General features: G+C 53.7%; 4 protein-coding genes across 17 annotated transcripts in view; 3 read left to right on the top strand and 1 right to left on the bottom strand.

Annotated features, from left to right (window-relative positions):
* Nucleotides 1–924: 924 nt before the first annotated feature.
* RETREG2 (reticulophagy regulator family member 2) lies at nt 925–6720 on the bottom strand. 2 transcript variants are annotated; one of them, XM_040476314.1, is made up of 9 exons: nt 6366–6720; nt 5976–6082; nt 4957–4987; nt 4470–4605; nt 3977–4061; nt 3495–3638; nt 3247–3338; nt 2949–3084; nt 925–2688 (listed from the first exon to the last, which is right to left on the bottom strand). In XM_040476314.1, the coding sequence occupies exons 1-9, from the start codon at nt 6644–6646 to the stop codon at nt 2063–2065; spliced, it is 1638 nt and encodes a 545-aa protein (XP_040332248.1). In that variant the 5' UTR covers nt 6647–6720; the 3' UTR covers nt 925–2062. The 2 variants fall into 2 exon arrangements, with proteins under 2 accessions (XP_040332248.1, XP_040332247.1); XM_040476313.1 differs by having other exon boundaries at nt 3244–3338; nt 6366–6717.
* Nucleotides 6721–6858: 138 nt separating this feature from the next.
* Nucleotides 6859–12819, top strand: CNPPD1 (cyclin Pas1/PHO80 domain containing 1). 5 transcript variants are annotated; one of them, XM_040476315.1, is made up of 9 exons: nt 6859–6877; nt 8215–8302; nt 8738–8846; nt 9640–9721; nt 9888–10008; nt 10094–10222; nt 10829–10890; nt 11237–11354; nt 11581–12819. In XM_040476315.1, the coding sequence occupies exons 1-9, from the start codon at nt 6867–6869 to the stop codon at nt 12124–12126; spliced, it is 1266 nt and encodes a 421-aa protein (XP_040332249.1). In that variant the 5' UTR covers nt 6859–6866; the 3' UTR covers nt 12127–12819. The 5 variants fall into 5 exon arrangements, with proteins under 5 accessions (XP_040332249.1, XP_040332254.1, XP_040332253.1 ...); XM_040476320.1 differs by lacking the exon at nt 6859–6877 and adding an exon at nt 6900–7241 and having other exon boundaries at nt 11581–12126; XM_040476319.1 differs by lacking the exon at nt 6859–6877 and adding an exon at nt 6900–7280 and having other exon boundaries at nt 11581–12126.
* A 1460-nt stretch (nt 12820–14279) lies between these two features.
* Nucleotides 14280–21122, top strand: SLC23A3 (solute carrier family 23 member 3). 5 transcript variants are annotated; one of them, XM_040476308.1, is made up of 12 exons: nt 14288–14798; nt 14967–15124; nt 15288–15385; nt 15597–15670; nt 15877–16058; nt 16374–16497; nt 16636–16750; nt 17710–17963; nt 18534–18639; nt 18945–19109; nt 20106–20201; nt 20294–21122. In XM_040476308.1, the coding sequence occupies exons 1-12, from the start codon at nt 14619–14621 to the stop codon at nt 20581–20583; spliced, it is 1842 nt and encodes a 613-aa protein (XP_040332242.1). In that variant the 5' UTR covers nt 14288–14618; the 3' UTR covers nt 20584–21122. The 5 variants fall into 5 exon arrangements, with proteins under 5 accessions (XP_040332246.1, XP_040332242.1, XP_040332245.1 ...); XM_040476312.1 differs by lacking the exon at nt 17710–17963 and having other exon boundaries at nt 14280–14798; nt 16405–16497; nt 16705–16750; XM_040476310.1 differs by lacking the exon at nt 15597–15670 and having other exon boundaries at nt 14289–14798; nt 16014–16062.
* A 760-nt stretch (nt 21123–21882) lies between these two features.
* NHEJ1 (non-homologous end joining factor 1) overlaps nt 21883–23416 on the top strand; it is an 83104-nt gene continuing 81570 nt past the window's right edge. Inside the window, exon 1 of one of the 5 annotated variants that reach the window (XM_040476304.1) lies at nt 21883–21988. Coding sequence is in view for 2 of the 5 variants with exons in the window: in XM_040476306.1 (XP_040332240.1) it covers nt 22575–22595 (21 nt within the window). In the remaining 3 variants the exon portion in view is untranslated. Of the gene's footprint in view, nt 21989–22215; nt 22352–22493; nt 22596–23416 lie in introns of those variants that run through there. The other 4 variants (XM_040476305.1, XR_005790547.1, XM_040476306.1 and 1 more) reach the window with 4 other exon arrangements.

The raw sequence follows: 23416 nt of genomic DNA, 5'->3' as shown, positions 1-23416 counted from the left end.
AACATAAAATTCAGTTAAAAAAAAAAATGGATTCAAGGTGACCCATATGGCAGCTATTGTCTTTCTGATCGGTTAATTCTATTTTTCTTGAATCTCCCGTTTGTTGATTAGAACTCTATTTTTTCCCTTCTGAGACCGCCAGATGATTAGAAGTGCATGGTCCTTTCTTTGGAGGGAGAGGACAGGGCCTCAATCAACCCTAAAGGATGGTCTCTCAGGAAAAGATGAAATAAGTGGAGGAAAATATTCTCACGTGCTTAGGAGAGACATGGCATGTGAGTCAACCCCCCAAAATCAGGCAGCCTTGCAGTACAGTATGCTTCCAGCTGAAGGCAGAGAACGTGAACTCCTCAAAGAGGCCATCTGCTCAATTCAGGGCTTTCTCTAATGTTGTTCTTCCCCCTAAAGAGCAAGGATTCTGGAGTCCACTCTATGAAGCTATTAGATCGGTTCTCTATAGTTCCTACATCCTCCAACGCCTCCCCATTTGTGCCCTTTTAATGAACAGGGGCTTCCTGTTCCAGGGCGTTCGCTGGAGCCAAACTGCTTAAGTTTGGATCCAGACTCCATCATTTACTAGGACTGTGGTCTTCAGGAAAGTTAGCCCACCTGTAAAATGGAGTTGCTATGTGTCTCAGGATTAGGAGGGGAAACGAGTTAATAAATATAATAAACCGCTTGGAAGAGTGCCAAGCACATATTCTGCTTTTGATTCGTGCTATTTCTTCAGTGTTCCTTGGACTCAAAGCAGTTTTGATACGGGTATAGGTCTTGTTTGGGTCCCCAGTATAAACAAGTCACGGTTGAGTGAGCTAGTTGTGAATATGCGGACGGGACAGGACTTGCGGGGACACTGAGGTTGTAGGCAACATGGCAGAAAACAATCGTTCTGGTCCTCGATTTGTACTGACTAGGAAGACGAGGCAGTTTCCTCCTGTGTACGCTTTATTCACACATGCTAAATCTCACTGTACAGATCACTCTGTCAGGGAAGATGACTAAGGGAAAGTTAGGGCTGTTGGGGTAATCCTTGCTTCTGGCCTTGTTTTGCACCAAGGTAAATAAATAGCCAGGAACAAGTCTGAGGGCACAAGGGTGAGGGGTGAGGGGTGAGGAAGGAACAGAGCAGTGTGGGAGGCAGCTCACAGCGAGGCAGGCAGGCAGCAGCAGTTCTAGCCAATCAACGCTTTATTTTTCCACTCAACACCTGCACAGATGTTACTGTCCACTTCCTGACCCTGGTAGGGGGTCCCACCACACCAGGACCATTCACGGCCCAGAGAGCGGTCGCCTTATTCCTTCCTAGAGTAAGAGGACCCTTCATCCCAACAAGATGGAACTCCTGCTCACTAATGCAGTGCTGGTGCACATGCTGTGGGATTCCCGCTCTCCCTCATCACGAAAGGCTGGGATGATCTAGGGCAAGGGCGCGGTGCAGGTTATGTGGGCTATAGTGACGTTAAGTGCATAACCACCGGCCTGACCCACCACCCCAGGTTTAGTCTGTACCACCCAGACAGGAGCCTCCCTAAAGCTTAGCCACCACCTGCTGGGAAGGAGCCGGCAAAGAGCGGGGATGGAGCTGCTAAGGACAGGACACAGGCAGGATATAAAGCAGAGAGGAACACGGGACAGGAAAGACAAATGGTCAAGTGCCCAAACTAAACAACCAGTGGGACACGAGGACAGAGCAGCACAGGTCCCTGAGGATAGGAGGAAAAAGAAAGGGGACGACCACCAGGGCTGGAGGCATAGTGGAATGAGAGTAGAGATGAGGCAGGGAGGCAAGTGCAGGCTGTGGGAAGGACTTCCCTAGCCCTGTTCACATCCACTAACCCAAGTGTAAAATTATTTACAAACTTAAAACCAATCCCAGGCACGGGCACTGTTCCAGGCCTGGGACAGCAGGCAGGCAGGCAGGCAGGCAGGCAGAGGGTGGACTGGCTACCATCTGACAGCCAGCTTCCCCACGTACGACCCCTCCCTAGAGTAGGGAAAAGAGGAAACGGTGACGTCCCTGGCCAGGAAACCCTACTGTGCCTGCAACTCCTTCCCCTGTGGCTCATGGCTCTGCCACGGCCTGAGCCTCTTGGTCTGACTGTACCAGAGACAGGGTGTCGGGCCCTAGGGGTGGAGGGGGTGGAGCATCAGGGAGCTCTGAGGGTGTCTCTGGCCCCAATCCCAGCTCAGCATTCAGCTGTTCCAGCTCCCCCTGATCCAGCAATTCGAAGTCCTCAGTGGTGAGTGCCTCTTCTTCCTCAGGGACAGACAGGGGCTGGGGCAAGTCCTGGGGAGGAGGTGGGAGCACTGAGGGGGAGGGGACCGGGTCACTTTCGGCCAGGCAAAGTAGGGGTGACAGGGTGTTCGGTGGAGTGGGGAGGTCACCACTCACTGCCTCCGGGCTCAGTGTCTCCGCTGGTCCTCCAGGGGAGAGCTTCCCTCCATGTGTGGGAGAGCCTGCCCCGTTGAAGTGCGTGTTCACAAAGTGAAGAGGGGACGAGAGCCGAAGCAAGGTTTCCTTGGCTACCACATCTTCCTCCTCTTCTTCCGAGTCCAGGTCTTGCCTTGAGAGGGCCTGAGGAGGGCCCAGCAGGTCTTCAGGAGGGACTGGCTCTGTCTCCTCTCCCTCCCCCAGCTCCCGGCTCAGGGCTTCCTCTGGCTCACTTGGCAGGCTCTGCTGGTCCAAATCTATGCAGAAAACAAAGAGTCAGGAATGGGTGGACGGGCCTGCTGTTCGGAACTCTCACAAACAGGCAGTCAATTCAAGGATGAGAACTCAGGACATGGAATACTGGACCAGGCCTTAGGCGTTAAGGTCTTTCAGAGCTTGAAGTCGAATTACAGGATCAGTTCCCAGAAAAAACATTTCTGGGGGTGACAGTCAGAGAACATGGCCAGCATCCACAACAGGGAACAGGAAGACTGGGAGGACAAAGGACTTCTCGTACCCTCTGAGACATCAGTTAGCTGTGGAGTTGTGGCCCGGGATACAGAGAAGCCACCACTCTCCAAGATAGAAGCCTCCTCGTCTGACAGCTCTGAGTCTGTTATGGCCAAGGCCAATGCGGTTTTCTTCACATCCACCTGCAGGAGAACCCAGATAACAGAACAGATGAGAAAATAAGAGAACCGATTTTTCAAAAGCACCCCCGCCCACTGCCTCCCACCCTCTTGAGAAGTAGCTGCTCTGAAGCAGATTCTCCTCCAGCCTCTACTTGGCATCCCATCTCCCTTGGACCTCACCACCGGGGAGAAGCCAGCCAGTTCTGCTTCGCTTTCACTCTCTGTCTCCGCCAGTGGCTCATCACCTCCAGGGGGTGCATTCTTCCCCTGCCGCTCTAGAGAAATAACAGCAGGGCAGTGACCAAGCAGAGACGGTGGTGGGGGACAAACGTGGTCAAGAGACTAGAGAGTATCTAAGTTCCAGGGCACTTCATGAGCCATAAACCGATGCCTTCCCCCACATCCCCCTCCTGGGCATGGGAGCCCCTTACTCTTCTTGTCGTGTTTGTGATGCAAGGCATCAGCTTCTGCCTTCATGCTGTAGTCCAGCTGCATGAGCAGGGGCTCGAGGCGAGTATACATCCTCTGGATCAGTTCATGATAAACCACCAGGGGCCACAACAGGATGCTCAGCACTGGAGGTTAGAGAGTCCACTCAGGGCTTCCTATGCCTACTTCCTGAGGGCCCTCATGCAACTGGTCCCTAAACAGAAATTGCTGAAGGCTTTCTGGAGGCTGGACAAACCTTCTCCCTCCACATCTACCACTCTCCTGCCCAGATGACTCTTCCACCATCACTAACACTCCAGCATCCCCTGGAGATCTCCGTAAACAGATCATCAAAAAAAAAAAAAAAAAAAAAAAAAAAAAGAGAGTGCACCATCCTCCCTTAGGGCTAGCCAGTCCCTTTGACCCAGTCCAAGGAAAGAGAAGGAACCAGCTTTGGGAAAGGCAGAGGTTAAAGTCTACTCACAGACAATGTAAGAAATCATAATCCCCGGAACGTAGTGTCCCAGCACAGCCAGTACAGCACAGCCAGAACAAACTCGAGCACAGAACTGCAGAGAAGAGAACAGGGTCTGAGAGGTATATGCCCCACTCATCTGGGCAAGAAATTGCTGTTCAGCTGGTGGAAGGAGGGGTATGCCTTCTGGGGATGCAGTGATCTAGTCTAGTCAAGAGAATGCCCAAGACAACCAATGCAGTAAGCTTACAATAGACATCATCAAACGCCTACAACTCAGACTGATATCCCTTAACAGGAAACAGTGTCAAAACATCACAAACTTACTCTCTGAAATGAGACTACTCCTGTACCAGGCTACTCGCTGCATGTGTTGCCTCAAAAAGGCACCCAACCCTCTTCCTTCAGTGTCCAGCCAGGGATTTCACGTTACTCCTCCCCATTCCCCTACCTCTATTTCCCCACAGTGCGGGAAACTGTTATATGACATGAAAGAGGTTACCTGAGCTGGATTCTGCCTCTTGTACTGCAGCAGCTCCTGCAGGTGAATCTGGAAGGTGAGCCAGCTCTCAGCCAGGTATCTGCACAACTCGGGCACACTCAGCAGGTGCGGCCGGGCGCCTGACCCCGCACCCTCACTGGGGAGACATGACATGACCCCTGGAGGCCTCAGACACCAGCTTCCTAGGCACTCAAATCCCTCTGAGAATGCCAATGAGATCTTCAGTCTAAAAAACTGGACAACCCCACCTCCCAAAGGGAGGCTGTCCTCATCTTGGGAAGCAAAGCCCAGAGTTCCCAACCCTCTGCCCCCAAAGCATCAGGCACCCAAACACCTAAATAGGAACCCAGGACCGAACTTGTTGCCAGTCCATTTGCTATGCTGGGGTCTCTGCAGACCCTGCAGTGTCGCCCTGCACTGTGGGGACACTGGCGCCAAAGCAAAACAGGGTTTGGGCATTTGTCTTCAAGAGCTGGCCTGCACTCACCTGTCAGAGTGGGGCTCCTCTGGGGATGATGCTATAGAGAGAGGTGGGGAACAAGTTATTGAGTGGTAGGGCTCTGGGAGACACTTCTCAGGGCAGAAACAGTTGCCCCTCCTCTGCATTCCCAGAGCACCTTCAGACACCAACCAGGAAAAGTTACATTGTCATAATTGTTGCTATTTACACAACTGTCTCCCTCTTTAATCACTTTCTTTTAAAGATTTCTTTATTATTTCTAAGTAACCTCTACACTCAACCTGAAGCTTGAACTTACAACCCCGATATCAAGAATGCTCTGAGCCAGCCAGGTACCCCACACTTTAATTTTTTTAAATTAATTTATTTATTTTGAGAGAGAGAGCACACAAGATGCGTGCATGGCGGAGGGGCAGCAAAAGAGAGGGAGAGAGAGAGTCTCACGTAGCCTGACTTGGGGCTCGATCTCACTGCCCTCGGGATCATGACCCGAGCAGAAATCAAGAGTCAGACACTTAGCTGACTGAGACCCCCCAGGTGCCCCTAAACTTCACTCTTTTCAAACACACCTTATTCGTTTTTACATCCCAAGCAGCTCACACACAGGTGACATCTAATTGCTCCAAAATACCCATTCAGTAAATACAGGCATAACAACAACAAAAACAGAACCTAATATTCCCATGATTCCTGTGCTATCTGAACCTCTACCACGAGCACAGAACAGGTATTAATTCATTTAGTCTTCAGTTGCTTACCGACTAAATTCTATCATTCTTGTTTTATAGAAGAGAAAACCGAGGGAAATAGAAATTGAGTGGCTCTTACAAGGTCACACGCACAGCAAACGGCAGAGCAAGCAATGGAACCCAGGCAATGTGGATGTAGAGTCTGCACTCTTAACTACTACGCTCACAGTAACACTAATTTTAAGGTGGTGCCTGGGACCCGGGGGCCTGCTGTACATTTGCCCTCACCATTCAACCCACCCAGCGGGCTCAGGCACAAAGCAAGTGCACAACGGGGCTTACTGAATGAATACTCACCTGCGATGTCAGGGAAGAAGCGAGGCTGCCAGAGATCCAGCAGAAAATAGGCCAAAAGTGAGACGCTGAGTAGGAAGAAGGGCCGGAGGGACGACGAAGAGAGCAACCTTAGGGAGAGACAGGCACCTCAGCGATGAGTGGGTGAGAGGCCCCCGCATCCATCGCGAAAGGCGGAAAAGCGCCCACCGATAGGGGAACCGGAACCTCCAGGCCTACCATGAGACCGGAGACAGAGGTATGGGACAACCCCGACCGACAACAGACGGGAGAAGGGGGTCACTCCCCCGAGGCAAGTGTCAACCCCAGGAACGGGAAAGGTGCTCCCGGCCCCTCCCGCCCCCGCCCGCCCGCGCAGCCCGGCCCCGCCCCCTCCTTCTCCGTGGCCGTTACCAGAAGAGGCCGTTGAGTGCGGCCGCCGTGACCAGGCTGTGCAGCGGTTTCTCCCACACCAGCAGCCGCTGCGCTGCCGCCAGCACTGCCTCCCAGCCGCGGAGCCGCAGCCACAGCGTCGTGGCCAGGCGTCCCACCGCCTCGGCCGTGGCCGCCTCCTCCTCCGCCTCGCCGGTGGCCTCCCCCATGCCTAGGCTCAGACCTAGGCCCAGGCCGAGGCTCAGGCCTGCCCCCGGGCCCCCACCCGCGCCGGTGTTACCACCGCCGCCGCCGCTCGCCATAGCCCCGTCGCAGCCGCCGCCCGAGCCCGCGAGGAGCCAGGGCTGCGCGGCCGCCGCCGGGGGCGCGTCAGGCGGAAGGGGGCGCACGCCGCGGAGAGCGCAGCCGAGGCCGCCCAGGGACCGTCACGTGACGGAGGAAAGACGAGCCCGTCACGTGACGCACCCTAACCGCCGGGATAGGGCGGCCCGCGCCTGCGCACAGGCGGCTGTCAGCGCTCCTATGCTGCGCAGGTTCGTATTGTGGTTGCTGGAGTCGTGATCTCGGGTCGTGACTGTGCGCTGTCCGGCTCCACGGGACCGAAGGACTGTGTATCCGTGTCTTCGCACTCCAGCCGTCTTCCTCTGCCTATGTAGGCAGGGCGGCTAGGGAGTCCCGTGCTGGCCCGGTTTTCCCGGTGTGATGCGGGCCGAAGGGGCAGGAAGTGGGCTGCCAAATGCCCAGTGTCTGGAGTAGGATCTGCTTCAGCACGGGAAGGGCGGCGGCTGTCCCATTAGTCAGTCCTTGACTTACTGGTCCTCCCAGTTCCCTCCTCTCGGCGGATAAACAAACACCAGCGCGTGACTCGACTGACTCGAAAACAGCTTCACCTACTCAGTAAAGTTGTTTCCTCCCCAAACGTAAACTTTACTGCCGGCACGTATCGGAGCTTTTTCCATTCCCTTGCTCAAACGGGAGATTGGGGTCGCGGGTTTAAAAATAGAATCCTGCTTAGCTGTTGTTGCCCCTTGTGGGGGGGGGGGCATTAATTCCATTTACTGAGGCTTACAGCGTACTAGGCGCTTTGTATTTCTTTGTGACCATTTAATTTCTGCAGTGACCCCACAAAATACGTAATTAGGTTTAGAGTTCAAGCTACCGAAAGTAAGGTAAACAGCAAAAAGTAAGTTTCCCTGCCACGTTTCCACAGTGTACCCACTGTTTCTTCTGTGTTTTTTCCGACGCATTTTATACCTGTATATTGTTGTATGTGCGTATCTTTTAAAAACATATTTGGGAGCGACTCGTCCTGCATCTTTGTTCTACTCATAATAACATCCACATTGATACGAAAAGGTCAGCCGGGCTCGTTCATCTTCAGTGTGGCGTGGTCCCCCGGGAATTGTCCTCATTACCCACCCAGACAAGGGCACGCTGGGGCTTAGTTCTGGGACTCGCCCGGGCTCAGGGCGACCAGGATTGCGAGCTTGGCTCCTCCGTGGCGGTCGGGGCTGGCGGCTGGGCCCCGCGGGCGGCAGGAAGTGCCGCGCGCTGACTCGCCGGCGACACCCCCGCGGCTACTAAACGCGGGACAGAGGCACAACACGCGCTTCGCAGCCGGGTCTCCTCTCCACTGGGTGAGGTGAGCGCCCTGGCCTCCGAGGCCCACACCCGGATCGCGGAGCCCGGAGCCCCGAGCCCCGCCCGGGGCGGAACAGGAAGAGGCGCCCGCCAACCCGGCCCCGCCTGCTGCCGCCGGCGCGAGGACAGGGGGCTGCGCTGGCGAAGGCGGCCGTCCGCGCGGGGGAGGACGGCACCCAGGCGAGGGCTCCGCGGCTCCCTTACCATTCGTTCCCTTCCACTTTCTCAGGGCGGCAGGTGGCGGCGCGATGGACTTGGCCGGGCTCCTGCTGGACGAAGAAGGCACCTTCTCCCTCACGGGCTTCCAGGACTTCTCGGTGAGAGCGCGGCCCGCCCCCTCCCTGGCCTTCCTGTGCTTGAGCTCGGGATCCCCGGCGCTCCTCTCGCGGCCCGGGCGGCGCCGCGAACTCGCCTGACGGCTTGGTGCGGAAGCCGGGCGGCAGCTACTCGAGCTTTCACTACTCGAGGCCCCGGCTCCTTGGGCCCTGAGGGAGAGTCGCGGGGTAGGGGACCTTCTCCGAGAACCTCTGCTGGAGAGTAGTCAGTGGTGGAGGATTATCTCCCCGCCTCGCCCCCACGCTCAGTGTAGATAAACTACCATTGGCAAATAATCTAGAGAACGGGGCTGGGTGGGGCATGTGTCCCACCAGCAGTGAGGTGAACCCGCCGCCCCGCACCCCATTCCCAGCCTGGAGCCAGGATCTCCATCGTAGCCTTCCCTGCCTTTCACCCTCCACCACCTGCCATTTCAGTTCCTCCCTGGACACCAGAAGCTCAGCGCTCGGATCCGAAGGAGACTCTACTATGGCTGGGACTGGGAAGCTGACTGCAGCTTGGAGGAACTCTCCAGCCCCGTGGCAGGTTAGTGTTTTGTACCTGGGCAAGTAAGAAGCATGAAAATGGGGTTGTCAGCAGCCACCAAAATAACTCAGTGTACCCCATGAGCTACACCGTCTTTTCATAGCTAATTTATCGATGTCTGGTGTAAGGACTGGGTTTCCATTCCACATTTTTTTAGTTTGAGTGAGTAAAAAAAACATTGCTATCTTACAAATCTGTGCCACTTTTTAAAAAAATTATTTATTTTGAGAGGGTGTGTTAGAGTGCGTGTGTGTAGGGCGGGGGGTAAGACAGCGACAGAGAGAGAGAGAGAGAGAGAGAGAGAGAGAGAGGGAGAATTCCAAGCAGGCTCCTCCCTGTCAGCTCAGAACCTGACAGGGGGCTCGACCTCACTAACTGTGAGATCATGAGCCTGAGCTAAACTCAAGAGTCTGGATGCTTAACTGAGCCACCCAGGTGCCCCCACTGTTGATTTGTATAGGAGAAACACATCATATGTATCCCAAATTCACAAGGCACATTTATTTTCTCAAATGAGCAAGGTGAAAGACAAATCTAGATAATTTTGGGTGACAGGGAAATAAGCCTTCCTGTTGGAAGGAGCTGAAATCCAAATGTAGAATGGTTTTTTTTGTCTCAACGTGGGGGAATTTGATACATTTTGTTACTGTGGTTCTGTCCCCAAGGCTTCAGATAGTACAGATCTGGGTCTTCTGCTGATAGCACTGGGGATGGGGGTGCGTGGGGGAGTTGGGGGTGGTGGTGGCAAGGGAGGAGTTGTTTGCTTACTCTGTCTTCCCTTTGCCTTCTGCAGACATTGCTGTGGAACTGCTCCAGAAGGCAGCCCCCAGCCCTATTCGCCGGCTCCAGAAGAAATACGTAGCTCATGTGTCCCGGTGAGCTTGGAATTGAGGGGGATAGGGCGGTAGTATTTGGGCCCTAGAGAAAGGGGAAAATGGTTGTCTCTAAAGAGAAGGTATAAAGACACAGGGATGAGCATCATAAGAGTTATAAGTGTTGAAAGACCCTTGTGGTTAATTACTGATCCTTCCTGCCCCCCAGGGAGGCGTGCATCTCCCCGTGTGCTATGATGCTTGCTCTGGTGTACATTGAACGGCTCCGCCATCGAAACCCAGACTACCTACAGCACGTGTCGTCCTCTGACTTGTTCCTGATCTCCATGGTAAGACGCCCCCTCTCCTTCTGGGTCCTGGTGACCCAGGAGCCGGGTGTGAGCGCTTCTGATACCACCTCTGGCTGCCCTGCAGATGGTGGCCAGTAAGTACCTCTATGATGAAGGGGAGGAGGAGGAGGTCTTCAATGATGAATGGGGAGCTGCAGGGGGTGTGGCCGTGCCCACTCTCAATGCCCTGGAGAGGGGCTTCCTGAATGCCATGGTGAGTAGCTGTTCTATTTCTCACTTTGTTTCTTTGACCGCTCCTCATGTTCCCTTCATCCTTTGCTTTTCTCAGTCAGCGTTCTGTAGTTTGTTTCTTTTTGCCTCTTCTCCTTGTGTCTTTCCTTATTAGTGTCTTCCCTTCCCAGCCTTTCTGGACCAACCACAGCCTTTGGAGGTTCCTGGCATGGTGAGGCCAGAAATGGAACACCCCCCCCCCACCACCACTCCCGGCCCCACACCATTCCCTAATTCCTTCAGGCCCAACATGTTACACTCTGAGTCAGAGCTTATCTCACTGGGTTCTGATTATTTGCTTCCAGAGTTTCTCTGCCTCATGACTGTGAGCTCCCTATGAGTGTGGACCGTTCTTAGGATTATTTTCTTTCTTTGCCCTTAACTGAGGGTATAATGTGAAACCAGATAATGTGGTATCAAATGAGTTAATATATAAAAGCTCCTGAAACAGTATCTGGCACGTAGTAAGTGCCAAGAAAAGCGTCTGCCGTAGTGGCGGTTGTAGCTGCTGCCGTGGTCTTGGTTGGTTATTAAATGGCTGTGGCTCCTATCTGAACTTGGCCTGGTGCCCTTCTCTTCTTACGCATAGGATTGGCGTCTTTACACTGACCCTCGGGAGATCTTTGAGGTGCTGAGCTGGCTGGAGAGCTGGTAGGTTCTAGGAGTTGGGAAGAGGGGCTTACGGCATTTGGGGGCTTAGATCTAAACCGTTAGGGTTAGGGTGTAACTGGGGGGAGGGAGGAGACAACAAGGCGAATCTCCCAAGGTAATTGTTCCTAAACCTATCTGCCCTCTTTGTAATCTTCTTTGGAAGGGTGGTAGAACCTTATTTAAAACACAGATCTTAGGCTCGCTCTCCGTTTCTGGACCAACAGGTAGTTTAGGAACCTGTGTGTATAACAGGTTCCCCAGTGTGGGTCCCCAGGGGAGTGAGGATGCCACTGGGCCAGCAGCAGGAGTGTTGAAGGTGTCCTCTGTCTCTCTCCCCTTCCAACAGTGTGGCTGAGCAGCAGGGACGGCGGCGGGGCTGGTACACCTACACAGACCTGTGTGTGCTGCTGGAGCAGCCGGCCTGGCAGTTGGCCCTGGGCTCCCTCTGCCAGCGGCTGGCAAAGGTGAGGAGGATTGGGAAAGATAGGGGCCTTAACTGGGCTGGTGTGTAAGGTGGGGTGAGCAAATGCTGAAAGTCTCAGGAAATGGGGTTTGAGAGTAGATGGCGACAGAGAGCTCTGACTTGAGCACAAGTTTCCAGACAAGGGATGGATGTGTTGAAGGCAGTCAGAAGCAGGTTTTGGGGGAAGGGTATTTGGGCACTGACTTTTCTTATCTTCGCTCCCGCAGCTGTCTTGCCTGTTAGCTATGGCATATGTGAGCAGTGTGGCCTTGGCTGTGGCGTCGCTGGCTGTAATTCACCAGTCCTTGGGGCTGCCCTGCAGCCCCTCGCCCGGCCCCCCGGACCTTGGACTGGCCTCCAGGTGCCTCTTGGAACCCTGCATACCTTCTCCCGTGCCACAGTGCCTGCCATGTCCTGTTAACGTCTCCAGCTGCCTGGATGGTGACACAGGGCTGCGTTCACTCTGGGGCAGTCTTCTGGCTTCACTGACTCCTCCACCATTGCCTCCCCCAGACCCTCCTGCCCCTCCCACTCTTTTCCATAACTGTCCCCTTTGCCAGAAGCTCCAGAGAGACTCCCCAAGCTGCCACGCCTGCCACCACTCCAACCATACTGTCTCCACTGGGTCTCCCAGCCCTGGGTACCACTCCCGTGGCCTGGCTCCACCCTGGCTCTGGAGTCCAATGCCCCCCCTGCTCCCCCCGCCCCAGCAGTGTTCCCTTTTCAGTGTCATGGAGCTAGCCCGTCTCAAGTCTTTCATTTTCCCGGGCTAGGCAGGCATTCAACAAATGCATTAAGAGGATTTGGGAATCTCTGAGAACCTAGAGGGGGAAAGCTTGATTTAGATCCTCTCTACCTCTCTGGGTCCTTGGCTGGTCCCCGTCCTCCTAGGTAATGGAGCTTAAGGGGTTGTGGGGTAGAAGGACTGAAGGTCACTCACTCTCCTAGACCTCAGTGGCTGGCTGCTTGGCCAGAGCAGCGATGGTACCAGGGAAAGCTCCAGCTTGGTGACCAGGGCCACATCACAGCCAGACAGAGGAGAAGCCCCTGTCTCTCCACCTCCCTGGGTTCTAGACTTTTGCTTTTGAGTTCCCTATGATGGAAGGGGAAAAGTGGGGTGAGGGAGGGAGGAAATGTTGATTGGGGGCCTGAGTGATGTCCCTGAAGCAGGAGAGCGAGGGACTGATAGGGCCAAGGTGGGATCTGCCGAGGGAAGGCGGGGTCAGGTGGGAAACCCTCTCCACACCCCATCCCTTGGGTGTAGCCTAAAGGAGCCAGGGACTGCTGCCGCCTTCAGCCCTGCCCTTTTGTCTTCCAACCTCTTCTTAGTACCCTGCTCCTGGGCTTCCCTCTCTTCCAGTTCTTCTCCTGGGTGTTCTCTTCACAGGCCTCTCTGGCCACTGCTTTGTATTTGGGTTTTTCACGCTTTTGTAGAACTGAGGTTTCAATAAACAGTTTCAGTTGCATGGCTGGGATTCTTTCTTCCGCGGCAGCCCTGGAAGAATTTCCTCCCCATATCTAGATTCTAAGCTTTTCTACTTCCTGAGTCCATCATCTTGCAACTCATTTGCTCTGAGCCCCATTTTAGAACTTCCCTGTTGTTTGATGGTTACAGGATTCCATCTCAAACTTACACTCATCCCTGCTCCCAACACTCAGGGGCCTGTAGCACTGCTTTGACTTGGGTGCTCTGGGTCACAGATGGTGACTCTATCATGCCTGAGGTTGGCCCTGTCACAAGTTCTGGGTGGGCTCCATCCTTGTGGATCCTGAGAAGCCAGGGCGAGTGTCCCGAATTCCAGTCTGGTCTGACACATGGTGGTAGTTGGTGTTAAGTCTAAAGCTGGGTTATCACTGGAAGAAAGTAAACTGTTCTGGCACCTGGACTGAGAGTATTTGGGTGGGACTTCTTAAGATGATCCACCACACAGGTAGTACTGTCCCCTAGGGGGCAGTCTGGAAACTTACGGGGCATTTTTTGATTGCAGCAAAAAATTGAAGGGATGATACTGGCATTTAGCTGGAATGGTCCAGATGCTAGGCATCCTGGAATGCTTGAGACCCCTCCCTTATGAAGAGTTCCCAAGATAACTTTGGAATGCCCTGCTGGACATCATGTATACGAAAAGCCTGTTTATCTGAGCATAGAACTATTTTTAACATGTAAACACGAAATCGTTTTTCTACATTTTGGAAAAGACTCAAAGTTTGCCAGGAATGTACCTACGTGTAAATTAAAACTGGACTTTGCTTTGTTCTGCACTTGGCCAAGAACTTGTTCACTACTTTGGAACATCAGGTCACCAATGGCAACACTGCTTGTGATACATGAGTCGCCAGGAAAGCACTAGTATCCGTTGATGTTGTAGTTATCACATCCATGGTTATTCTCTATATGGGGTAGGCAGTGGATGACATTGTCTTCTCCTTTAGTTGGGCCCAAGTTTCACATATGAAATACTTTTTATTTATTTACATTTATTTATTTATTTATTTATTTATTTATTTATTTATTTATTTATGTTTATTCATTTTTGAAAGATCGAGACAGAGCACAAGCAGGGGTGGGACAGAGAGAAAGGGGGACACACAATCTGAAGCAGGCTCCAGGCTCCGAGCTCTCAGCACCAGAGCCTGATGCGGGGCTCAAACTCACGAACCACGAGATCATGACCTGAGCCGAAGTCGGACACTCAGCCGACTGAGCCACCCAGGCGCCCCACAAAATACTTTATATTATCACTTACCTTTATTTCTCCTTTCTGTTGTTACAGTGAGAAAATTATATAGAGTTGTGGTCACTTTTGCCATGCATGATGTAGGGACGTTACCCATGCATTTCCTTCCCAGGTAGTCCTGGGGGCTTGACCCTGAAAGGGTTGAGAACTGGTGTAACCATGATCGTTTCAAATGCTGGTGGTGAGGAGGGAACACTAAAACCTCCCCAGGATATTTGATAAGTCTCCTCCCCACCTCTCCTATCCTACTTTCCAAAGCATGAAACAGGGGATCTACATGGGAGATTCTTGCGGGGGAGGGGTCCAGAACATGGCTCCCCAGTTAATGGGTGATGGAATTTGCACAAGAGCTGGGCAAAGGTGAAAGGGCCTGTCCTGCCCCAAATCCCTCATCCCTTCGCTCCGCTTCACTGATGCCTCCACCCCCTCCCCACTCCAGGCAGCTAACTTCCTCCAAACTCCGACCTCTTACTCTCTCTACTTAACTCTGGCCCAGGGCAGCCAAGACAAGAAGAAAGGCAGTCAGCATGAGCCGATCACACCCCCATCCCGTCCAACTCCAGTCTATGGGCCCCCAGGATGCCCTGGCCACACTGCCGCCACCACCACTCCCACCGCAGCCTGCTGTCCAAAATCCCTCCTCTCACCCTTGGGCCTCTCAGTGTGGGCCTCCTCCCTGGGGCCTCAGCTGTCTTCTGGCTCTGCAGGTAGGAGGCAGAGGTGTAGGAGTTAGTCCTAGCTGAAGGGGTGATGGTGGGGGGGGGGGGGGGGGGGGGGGGGGGGGGGGGGAGAGTAGGCGTGGCATGAGAAACCCTCAGGAAATAGGCATTTCCACCTGTATCTGAAGACTCTCCTTCCCATTTCTTCTCCTGCAGCATATCTTGGTGCTGGCTTCTCTGCTCTGTGTCTCCCACTTGCTCCTGCTTCAAAATCTCCCCCAAGGAGAGCTCTCATATTCCCCTGCCCAACTCCTGGCCTCCAGCCTCTTTTCGTGTGGTGTGTCTACCACCCTGCAAATTTGGATAGGCAGCAGGTGAGGGGAACTCCCTGGAGAGAATGGGGCGGGTTCCTGCAAGCGTGTGTGTGTGTGTGTGTGTGTGTGTGTGTGTGTGTGTGTGTGTGTGTGTGTAGGAGTGGCCTGAGGAGTCCTTTTGGCTGCCACTTGTCTCTAGTAGCCAGGGCTGCTATTCCTACAGGCTGCCTCTTGTCCAGGCTCCGTCCTTAGAGTTCCTTGTCCCTGCTCTGGTGCTGACCAGCCAGAAGCTACCTCTGGCCATCCGGACACCTGGAAACTGTGAGCACAGAGCAAGGGCACAGGGTGAGGGTGGAGTGGAGTGCCAGTCTGAGCCTCCAGACCTGGGTGGGCACAGGATTGAGAGTGGGCAGTGGTGGGAACTGCTAGGCTACGGGGTCTTGGAGCTGTGCCCCGGACCAGCAAGGACTGTAGAACAATGGGGCTCTGTCCCACTTACCTGTCTCCTCTCCACGCCCCCAACTTTCCCCAGCCTCCCTTGTGCTGCGCCTGTGTGGGGGGCCTGGCTGCCATGGCCTGGCGCTCCGGAACACTTCTCTCCGAGAGGTGAGTGCCTGGGGATGGGGCGCAGGAGGGCCGAAGGTGGTGCCAGGATGGAGGAGGTTCCTGTTTCCATTTGCTGGGGCCTGAGATGATCTGGGGGAAGGAGTTGGGACAGAGACCCGCCCCCTGGGATTAGTTGAGAAGTCCAGACTGAGGTCAACTTGATGGAGCAGAATGCACCCTCTTTGTCTTTTTCTCGGCTTCTACAGGTGTCCGGGGCTGTGGTGGTATCTGGGGTGCTGCAGGGAACGCTGGGGCTGCTGGGGAGTCCTGGCCATTTGTTCTCCCACTGTGGGCCCCTGGTGCTGGCCCCCAGCCTGGTGGTGGCAGGGTTCTCTGCCCACAGGGAGGTGTCCCTTTTCTGCTCTACTCACTGGGGCCTGGCCTTGCTGTACGTAAGTCCTGAGGGGCATGGGGTGGTGACCAGTGGGCTGTGCGGGACGGGGGGAGGGCAGAGCAGCTGGCCCTACCCGATTCAGCAGCCATCTGAGCAGGGACAACGCTTTGTGGATTTGGAATCCAGGACTTTCGCTGGGTTCATGTGGTCTCTCTGGGGCTTTTACACCGTGCCCTGCTGCCCCTCCAAGGTGTCCTCCTCCTTCTCTTCTCTGGGTCCCTGTTAGGGAATTCTGCCCCTCCTCTACCTCCCTTACCCCCCTCAGGATGCCTGCTTCCTTTTGCTCCTAAAGCTCTTTCTCTCCCCTAGGCTGATCCTGGTCATGGTGATCTGTTCTCAGCACCTGGGCTCCTGCCAGTTACCTCGGTGCCCCTGGAGGCCAGCTGCAGCCTCCTCGCCTCACACTCACATGCCTGTCTTCCGGCTCTTCTCGGTATGTTGGGGTCTGGGCAGGGCGAGCTGAGGTGAGAAGGGCTGGCATGGAACGCTTGATTGGCCCGCTACCTTTGTGGTTTCTGTCTACCCCTCGAAGGCTGGCTTGGAAGGTTCCGGTCTCAATCTCGCCCCTCAGGTGCTGATACCAGTGGCCTGCGTGTGGATCATCTCTGCCCTTCTGGGGCTGAGCGTCATCCCCCCGGAGCTGTCTGCCTCCCCCAAGGCACCATGGGTTTGGCTGCCTCACCCAGGTAGGTCTGCTCTTCGTCCTTCAGCCTCTTAACTCAAATCAGAGGTCTATTTCTTTGAACTCAGGATTTAGTGAATTTCATTTCTGAGTTAAATCCCGTGCTTTCTCAAAACACCCAGGGGAGAGAAATTGCCAGTCCGAAGGGCAATACCAGCCCCTCACCGCAGGTGTTTTATTTAGTGTTAAGAGACATCTGCAAGCCCATCACTCCCTGTTAACAATCCTCATCCGATTTACACACTTATGCTACCTACCCTCACAAGCATTGGAGTCGGTGGCCCTACATATGAAGTTTGCTTTTGAGGCATTGTGTACAAAAGTTGTTCATTCGTCAACTTAATAGAGGTCTGCTGAGTGCTGATTATGTGCTGGGCATGTAGGGGACGTGGTGTTAAATATGACAGACGCAGTACCTATACTCAGGAAGGTTATATCTGCTAGGGAATGCAGATACTAATTATACAGTCACCCAAGTAAGTTGAAAATTACATGTGGTAAGTGTAACAATGGGGAGATGCGTTGTGTAACGACAGCTTATAACGGAGAATCTGACTTTACCAGAGACATCAGGAAAACTGTTCTTGAGAAAGCGATCTTTGAGCTGAGATGTGAGAAGTGAGGAGGTGCTAACAAGGTGAAGGCAAGGGAGAAGAGCATTCTAGGTGGGGAGAGCAGCATGTGCAAAGGCCCTGTGGTAGCCAGCAACACGGCAAGGACAAGGGCCTGAAACAAGGCCAGTGTTATCTGGAGTGAAGAGAGTAGGGCAGAGTGTGGTGGAAGATGAAGCCTTGTAGACCATGATAAAGGGATGAGTCCTTATCCTGAGTTTGTTGGTTCTGCCAGAAGACATTATCTTCAAAGACAATGGGGTCTCGAGGATTCTTGTGGCGCAGGCCTTTGGAAGCAGGGGGATGCTCCAGACTTGAGTCTGGCCTAAGGTGGCTTTTTCTCCCTCCCCAGGTGAGTGGGACTGGCCCTTGCTGACACCCAGGGCTGTGGCTGCAGGCATCTCCATGGCTTTGGCAGCCTCCACCAGCTCCCTGGGCTGCTATGCCCTGTGTGGCCGGCTCCTGCAATTGCCTTCCCCACCTCCACATGCCTGCAATCGAGGGCTGAGCCTGGAGGGTCTGGGCAGTGTGCTGGCCGGGCTGTTGGGGAGCCCTCTGGGCACTGCATCCAGCTTCCCCAACGTGGGCACAGTGAGTCTTATCCAGGTATGTGGACAGGGGTCGGGCAGGGGAGTGGAAGTACACGAGAGGGAAGGGAACTCACGCTGACCGGTTGCCATCTGTGTCCAGCATTCTGCCAGGCACGCCTCCTCTATGATCTCATTTAAGGAGGTGCCTAGAAGTGGTAACGGCTAGGACCGTGAGGAAGACACTAAGTCACCACTAAACTCCCATACCTCCGGCACGGTACCCTTGCTGGGGCGTCTGGTGAGATCAAGTCATACAAAGTCCTTGCTCTCTTGGGCACTTCAGAGAGGGAGAGGCAGACAATTAAAAAAAAAAAAAAAGTAAGATAGGTACAGAGCGTTAAGTGCTATCAAGAAAACGAAGCAGGTAAAAATTGAAAATAAACTCTTAAAAAAAAAGAAAAAGAAAATGAAGCAGGGTAGTAGGGGAATAGTGGTTGAGAAAAGGAGTGTCCTTTAGGTAGAGCGCTTCTCGGAAGGATCACATTTGAGTTGAGATCCAAATGATGAGAAGGGGCCAGCCAGGCAAAACTCTTGAAGAGGCAATCAAGGAGGTGGCTGTGTTTTCTAGCATCTCTGCTTCGCATAGGCTGGATCTCGGCGAGTGGCCCATCTGGTGGGACTGCTCTGCGTGGGGCTTGGGCTCTCCCCGAGGCTGGCCCAGCTCCTCACCACCATCCCGCTGCCTGTACTTGGTGAGTGGATGTATCAGCAGGACTGGTATTGAACCAGTACCCCCACCCCCACCCCAGGATGACCAACTGGTTGCTTGTGGCTGGCCCCCTCTCTTTCTGAACAGCACCCCTGACCTACGGGGTGTCAGCTGTGGGTCAGCTGCCCTCATTTTCTCCGCCCAACATCTTGGCCTCTTGACTGGGCTTCCGACATAATGGGAAAATGAGCCTTTGGTTGTCTCTCTCCATCACAACCTGCCCCACCCTGCAATACTCTCTCCTTGCCAGCCCTTCCCAACCCCTTTGATTACTTCCCTACGAGACAGGTGGGGTGCTTGGGGTGACCCAGGCCGTGGTTCTGTCTACTGGATTCTCCAGCTTCCACCTGGCTGACATTGACTCTGGGCGGAACGTCTTCATTGTTGGCTTCTCCGTCTTCATGGCCCTGCTGCTTCCGAGATGGCTTCAGGAAGCCCCTGTGCTGAGCACAGGTGGGGGTGGGGATGGGAAGAGGAGTTGGACAGTACTGGGAAAGCAAGGGCTGGAGGCTGGAGGCTCTCTAGACTCCAGGTCCCACACCCTTTTCTGTGATTTGGTGTAAATAGTTCACCCATTCGTTTAGCAAATATTTATTGAGCACCAGGCTAGCCCCTTCGGATATAAAGGGGCCTCCAGATGTTATGGTCTAACAAAAGAGATGACATGTGTAGGAACGTAACAGGAAAGGCTTAGATAAGGAGCTGGCTGGGGTGCTTGGCAGTGAGAAATGGTTTCTGCTTAAGATGATCCAAGTAAGTTTTACAGAACAAGTTAACACTGAGCTGGTTTAAAGGACGGTAAGATTTGAACATATTTAGTGAGAGGAAGGTCATTTCTGGCGGGGGAACCGTCCTAAACAAGGACATAGAAATAGGGTCATAGGGTATGTCTGAGGAGTAGCAAATACATTAGTTAGTGGAGCTTAGCAACTAGCAGTGGTACTCAACTGAGGATGATTTTGCCCCACAGGGAATATTTGACAATATCCAGAGATATTTTTGGCCATTACAAACGGAAGAGGGGATTGTTATTGGCATTTAGTGGATAGAGGGATGATGCTAAATATCCTACAATGCACAGGACAGCCCCCCTCCATCAAAGAATTATCTGGCCCAAAATGTCAGTAGTACTGAGGTTGAGACAACCAGGCTACAGCATAGAATATAGGAAGTGGGAAGTAAGGTTGGGACTTTTAATACCAAGCTTTCCAGAGCCTGGAACTACCAAAGCATATTCAGAGGGCATGTGGATGCTCAGAAGACAGGATGATAGGCAGGGACCTTGTGCGAAGGGCCTGGGTGGGGGAACTAGAGAGTAGGGGTAAAAGGTGGGGGAGATGGGAAAAGATCTGTCCTTAGCCCAAGACTTAGATTTAGGTCTAGAAGTATGACCCATTGGCCTTGCATAGGATCAGAGTTCCCCTCCTGCCTGGCCCCAACTTTCTGTAGGCTGGAGCCCCTTGGATGTATTACTGCGCTCGCTGCTCACAGAGCCCATCTTCCTGGCAGGACTCTTGGGTTTCCTCCTAGAGAACACCATTCCTGGTAAGCTGAGGCCAAGCCCCAGCACTGGGGAGCAGCCCGGATGTTATCACTCCCTGGGTAGGGCAATAGCCTGACCAACCTTTCTTTTGCAGGCACAAGGCTTGAGCGAGGCCTAGGTCAAGGGCTGCCATCTCCTTTCTCTACCCAAGAGGCTCGGGTGCCTCAGAAATCCAGGGAGAAGGCTGCTAAAGAGTACCAACTTCCTTTCTCCACCCCAAATTGGTCTCCCTGTATCCCCCAGCCCCTCCGTTGCCTCTGCCCTCTGCCTGAAGACCCTAGGAATGAGGAAGGAGGGGCCTGTGAGCCAGGAGAGACAGCAGACTTGTTGCTTGGCTTTGGGGAGCAGTGTCCTGAGTCTAGCAGAGAACTTAGGTCCCAGTGATTACCAGGACTCCTACCCCTGTCCTGGTTAGTTTAGCCCTATCTCCCAGCTTGCTGTGTGAGTCAGCTCCCAGGCTCTAATTTCTCCTAGGAAGAAGGTGTGTGTGTGTGTGTGTGTGTGTGTGTGTGCGTGAGAGAGAGAGAGAGAGAGAGAGAGAGAGAAATGGACCCACCTAAAGGTCTCACTTCCCAATAGGTGTGTTGCCTTTCCTTCTCTTAATTAGGCCTAACTGTTCCAGGCAGGGGCCATGGTTTAGTGGACCATGAGAATGAATGAATGAATGAATGAGATTTTGTATGTGAACTATCTATAGTCGAACCCCAGCATGCACTTAACAAATATTTATTGAGGGCCTCCCATGTGCAAGGTCTTGGAACTACAGATATGGAGAACAAAGGGTCCCTGCCTTCTTAAGGTACCTACCATTTAAAAAGCCTTCTGTAGGGGCACCTGGGTGGCTCAGTCGGGTAAGTGTCCAACTCTTGACTTTGGCTCAGGCACCGTGTAGGGCTCCGTGCTGAGCGTGGAGCCTGCTTGGGATTCTCTCTCTCTGCCTCTCCCCCCTGCTTGTGTGCTCTCTCTAAATAAATAAACATTAAAAAAAAAGACCTATGTAATTATTAATTAAAATCCAAGCCAGAAGGCAGTCTGTATTAAAGATTAAAACAATGCTACGGGAGCAAAAGAGAAGAAACAGTTAATTCTGATTGTGGATCGTGGCAAAGGCCTTATGGAAGAAGCAGCACTGAGGCTGGCCTTGACGAGAGGACTCTGGTTGTGGAAAGCGGATGGGGAGAATATGTCAGGCTCAGGCATGCAGCTGAAGCAAAACCGTAAATTGTACAAAGTACAAGATGAGTTGAAGGATTTTAAGTTTCTCCGTGGTGATGGAGCAGAAGCATGGGGGTAAAAATGGAAGGAGAAATGAGACAGGAGAGGTAAAGGATGAGGTCAGACCATGGGATTTATGCATGGAAGAATCATCTCTGAAACAACTTGAGCGCTAGTGAGGATCAGAAAATTAGTGAAGTTCAATTTCCTCATTTTATTACAAAAAAAAAGGGGGGGCTGGAAAGGTAGGGGAGGGAAGTGACCTGAGTTTATTGAAGGGTCCAAATCCTGGGACCCCTCTCCCGCACCTCATCTGCCACTCTTCCTACTCGGCCAGCGCGATTCCGAGGGGCGCCACTACTACTCCACTTTCCCAGCAGCGGGTCCAGCGGCCCTTTTCCCGCTCTCCCCGAGCGGCGGCCCCCCAGCTCGCTTTCTTCTGCCGCGAGGACCCAGATGCCCCGCCCACGTCGGGCCTCGGCCCCGCCCCTAGGTCCCGAAAGGCCTCTACTCTAGGCCTTTCGGTTTGCGCGGTCTGCTGAGAGGACGGTGGGAGCTCTCGCGGCCGCTCACGGTAGGTGGTGTCGGGTTCGAATCAGGGTCGAGGCCTCAGCTGGAGCCAGGCGGCGAGGGGCCCCCCGGGATTCCGCCGGCGTGCCGGGAGCCGCGCGCGGCCCGGGTGCTGCGGCAGGCCTCCGTGGGTGGGCGGGGCACGTGCGCAGCGCGTGCGCAGCCCGCCTTCCGGTGGCGAGGCGGGTTTGTGTGGCTACTGGTTGGCGGGCTCCTCGGAGCTGCAAAGCGACCGGTGGTCGGTTTTGTTACCCCCGAAGGGTCCCGAGCCGCGCCTCGGTGCAGCCACAGCTGTCAAAGTGGAGAGGCAGACGGCGAAGTCCTTCGCGGCGAGGGCGGATGGAAACTACGTCAGGCGACTCCTGGGGTGGGGCTGTGGTCAAGGGAGCCAGGGTTGGTCCCCACGGAGGGCCGAGGCGTGGCCCAACCCGGACGGTGGCTGGGGCCTTGCTGCCCTCTGCAGGATTGGTGGGGGAGCTGCGCCGAGAGAGGGGCTGGACCGAGGGGCGGGACTCGGTGCGGACCCGGATTCTCAGACTACCGCATCTGACTGTCGGCGCTCCTAGGCGTCATTCAAGAATAATAAATGGATGAATCTTATTAACATGAAGGTTAAAGACGGCCTTGAAGCCGGGGGGCGGGGGTGGGGGGAGGTGGGGAAAGATAAGATTCAGAGGCCTTGAACTCAATAGGACGCGCGTGGTGGGAGCATTGCCAATCCCAGGTCTGGTGCTGAATGTCTCAGACCTTCCTATGGGGCCTCTTGATCCTGAGCACGTTTTTTTTTTTTTTTTAATTAAAAAAAATGTTTATTTATTTTTGAGAGAGAGGGAGAAAGTGACAGAGCGCGAGCAGGGGAGGGGCAGAAGAGAGAGGGAGACAGAGAACCCGAAGCAGGCTCAGGCTCTGAGCTGAGCTCTCAGCGTAGACCCCAATATGGGGCTGGAACCTATGAACTGTGAGATCCTGACCTGAGCGAAGTCTGTGGCTTTAACCAACTGAGCCACCCGTGTGCCCCATACCCTGAGCGCATTTTAGACTCCTCTCCCACCCCCAAACAAGACAGAAAACAACCATACAGTTTGAGGGTTTTGAGCTTCCAGGCTTTCTGAAGTGTTAGGCGAGGAGAATCAACCCAATTTTGGCACTCTTAGAGGGTGCACTGAAGGGCTTGGCGACTTGTTCACTTGACTTTGTGACCTTTGGCAATGTGGAACTCTGGTCTGGTGAGGGCTAGCTTAATCATTCCAAGATCTCCTCCCTGTGGGAGCGGCAGATGGGAAGTGACTGCAGTCTCATCCTCCAAACACAAGGCTGCTGCAAATAAAAATCACAAAATATATTTACTTTTCACCTAACTGTTGACTGTACAAATTAAGTTTTATTACAAGATCCCTCTTCAAAAGCGAGGTTATGGTTGTAAGAATAAGGC

Source organism: Herpailurus yagouaroundi, unplaced genomic scaffold (assembly GCF_014898765.1).
Source record: "Herpailurus yagouaroundi ecotype Mexico unplaced genomic scaffold, PumYag 140, whole genome shotgun sequence".
NCBI classification, from domain to species: Eukaryota; Metazoa; Chordata; class Mammalia; order Carnivora; family Felidae; genus Herpailurus; species Herpailurus yagouaroundi.
Note: the sequence above shows the minus strand (reverse complement) of the source record. Positions and strands in the feature narration are given on the sequence as shown.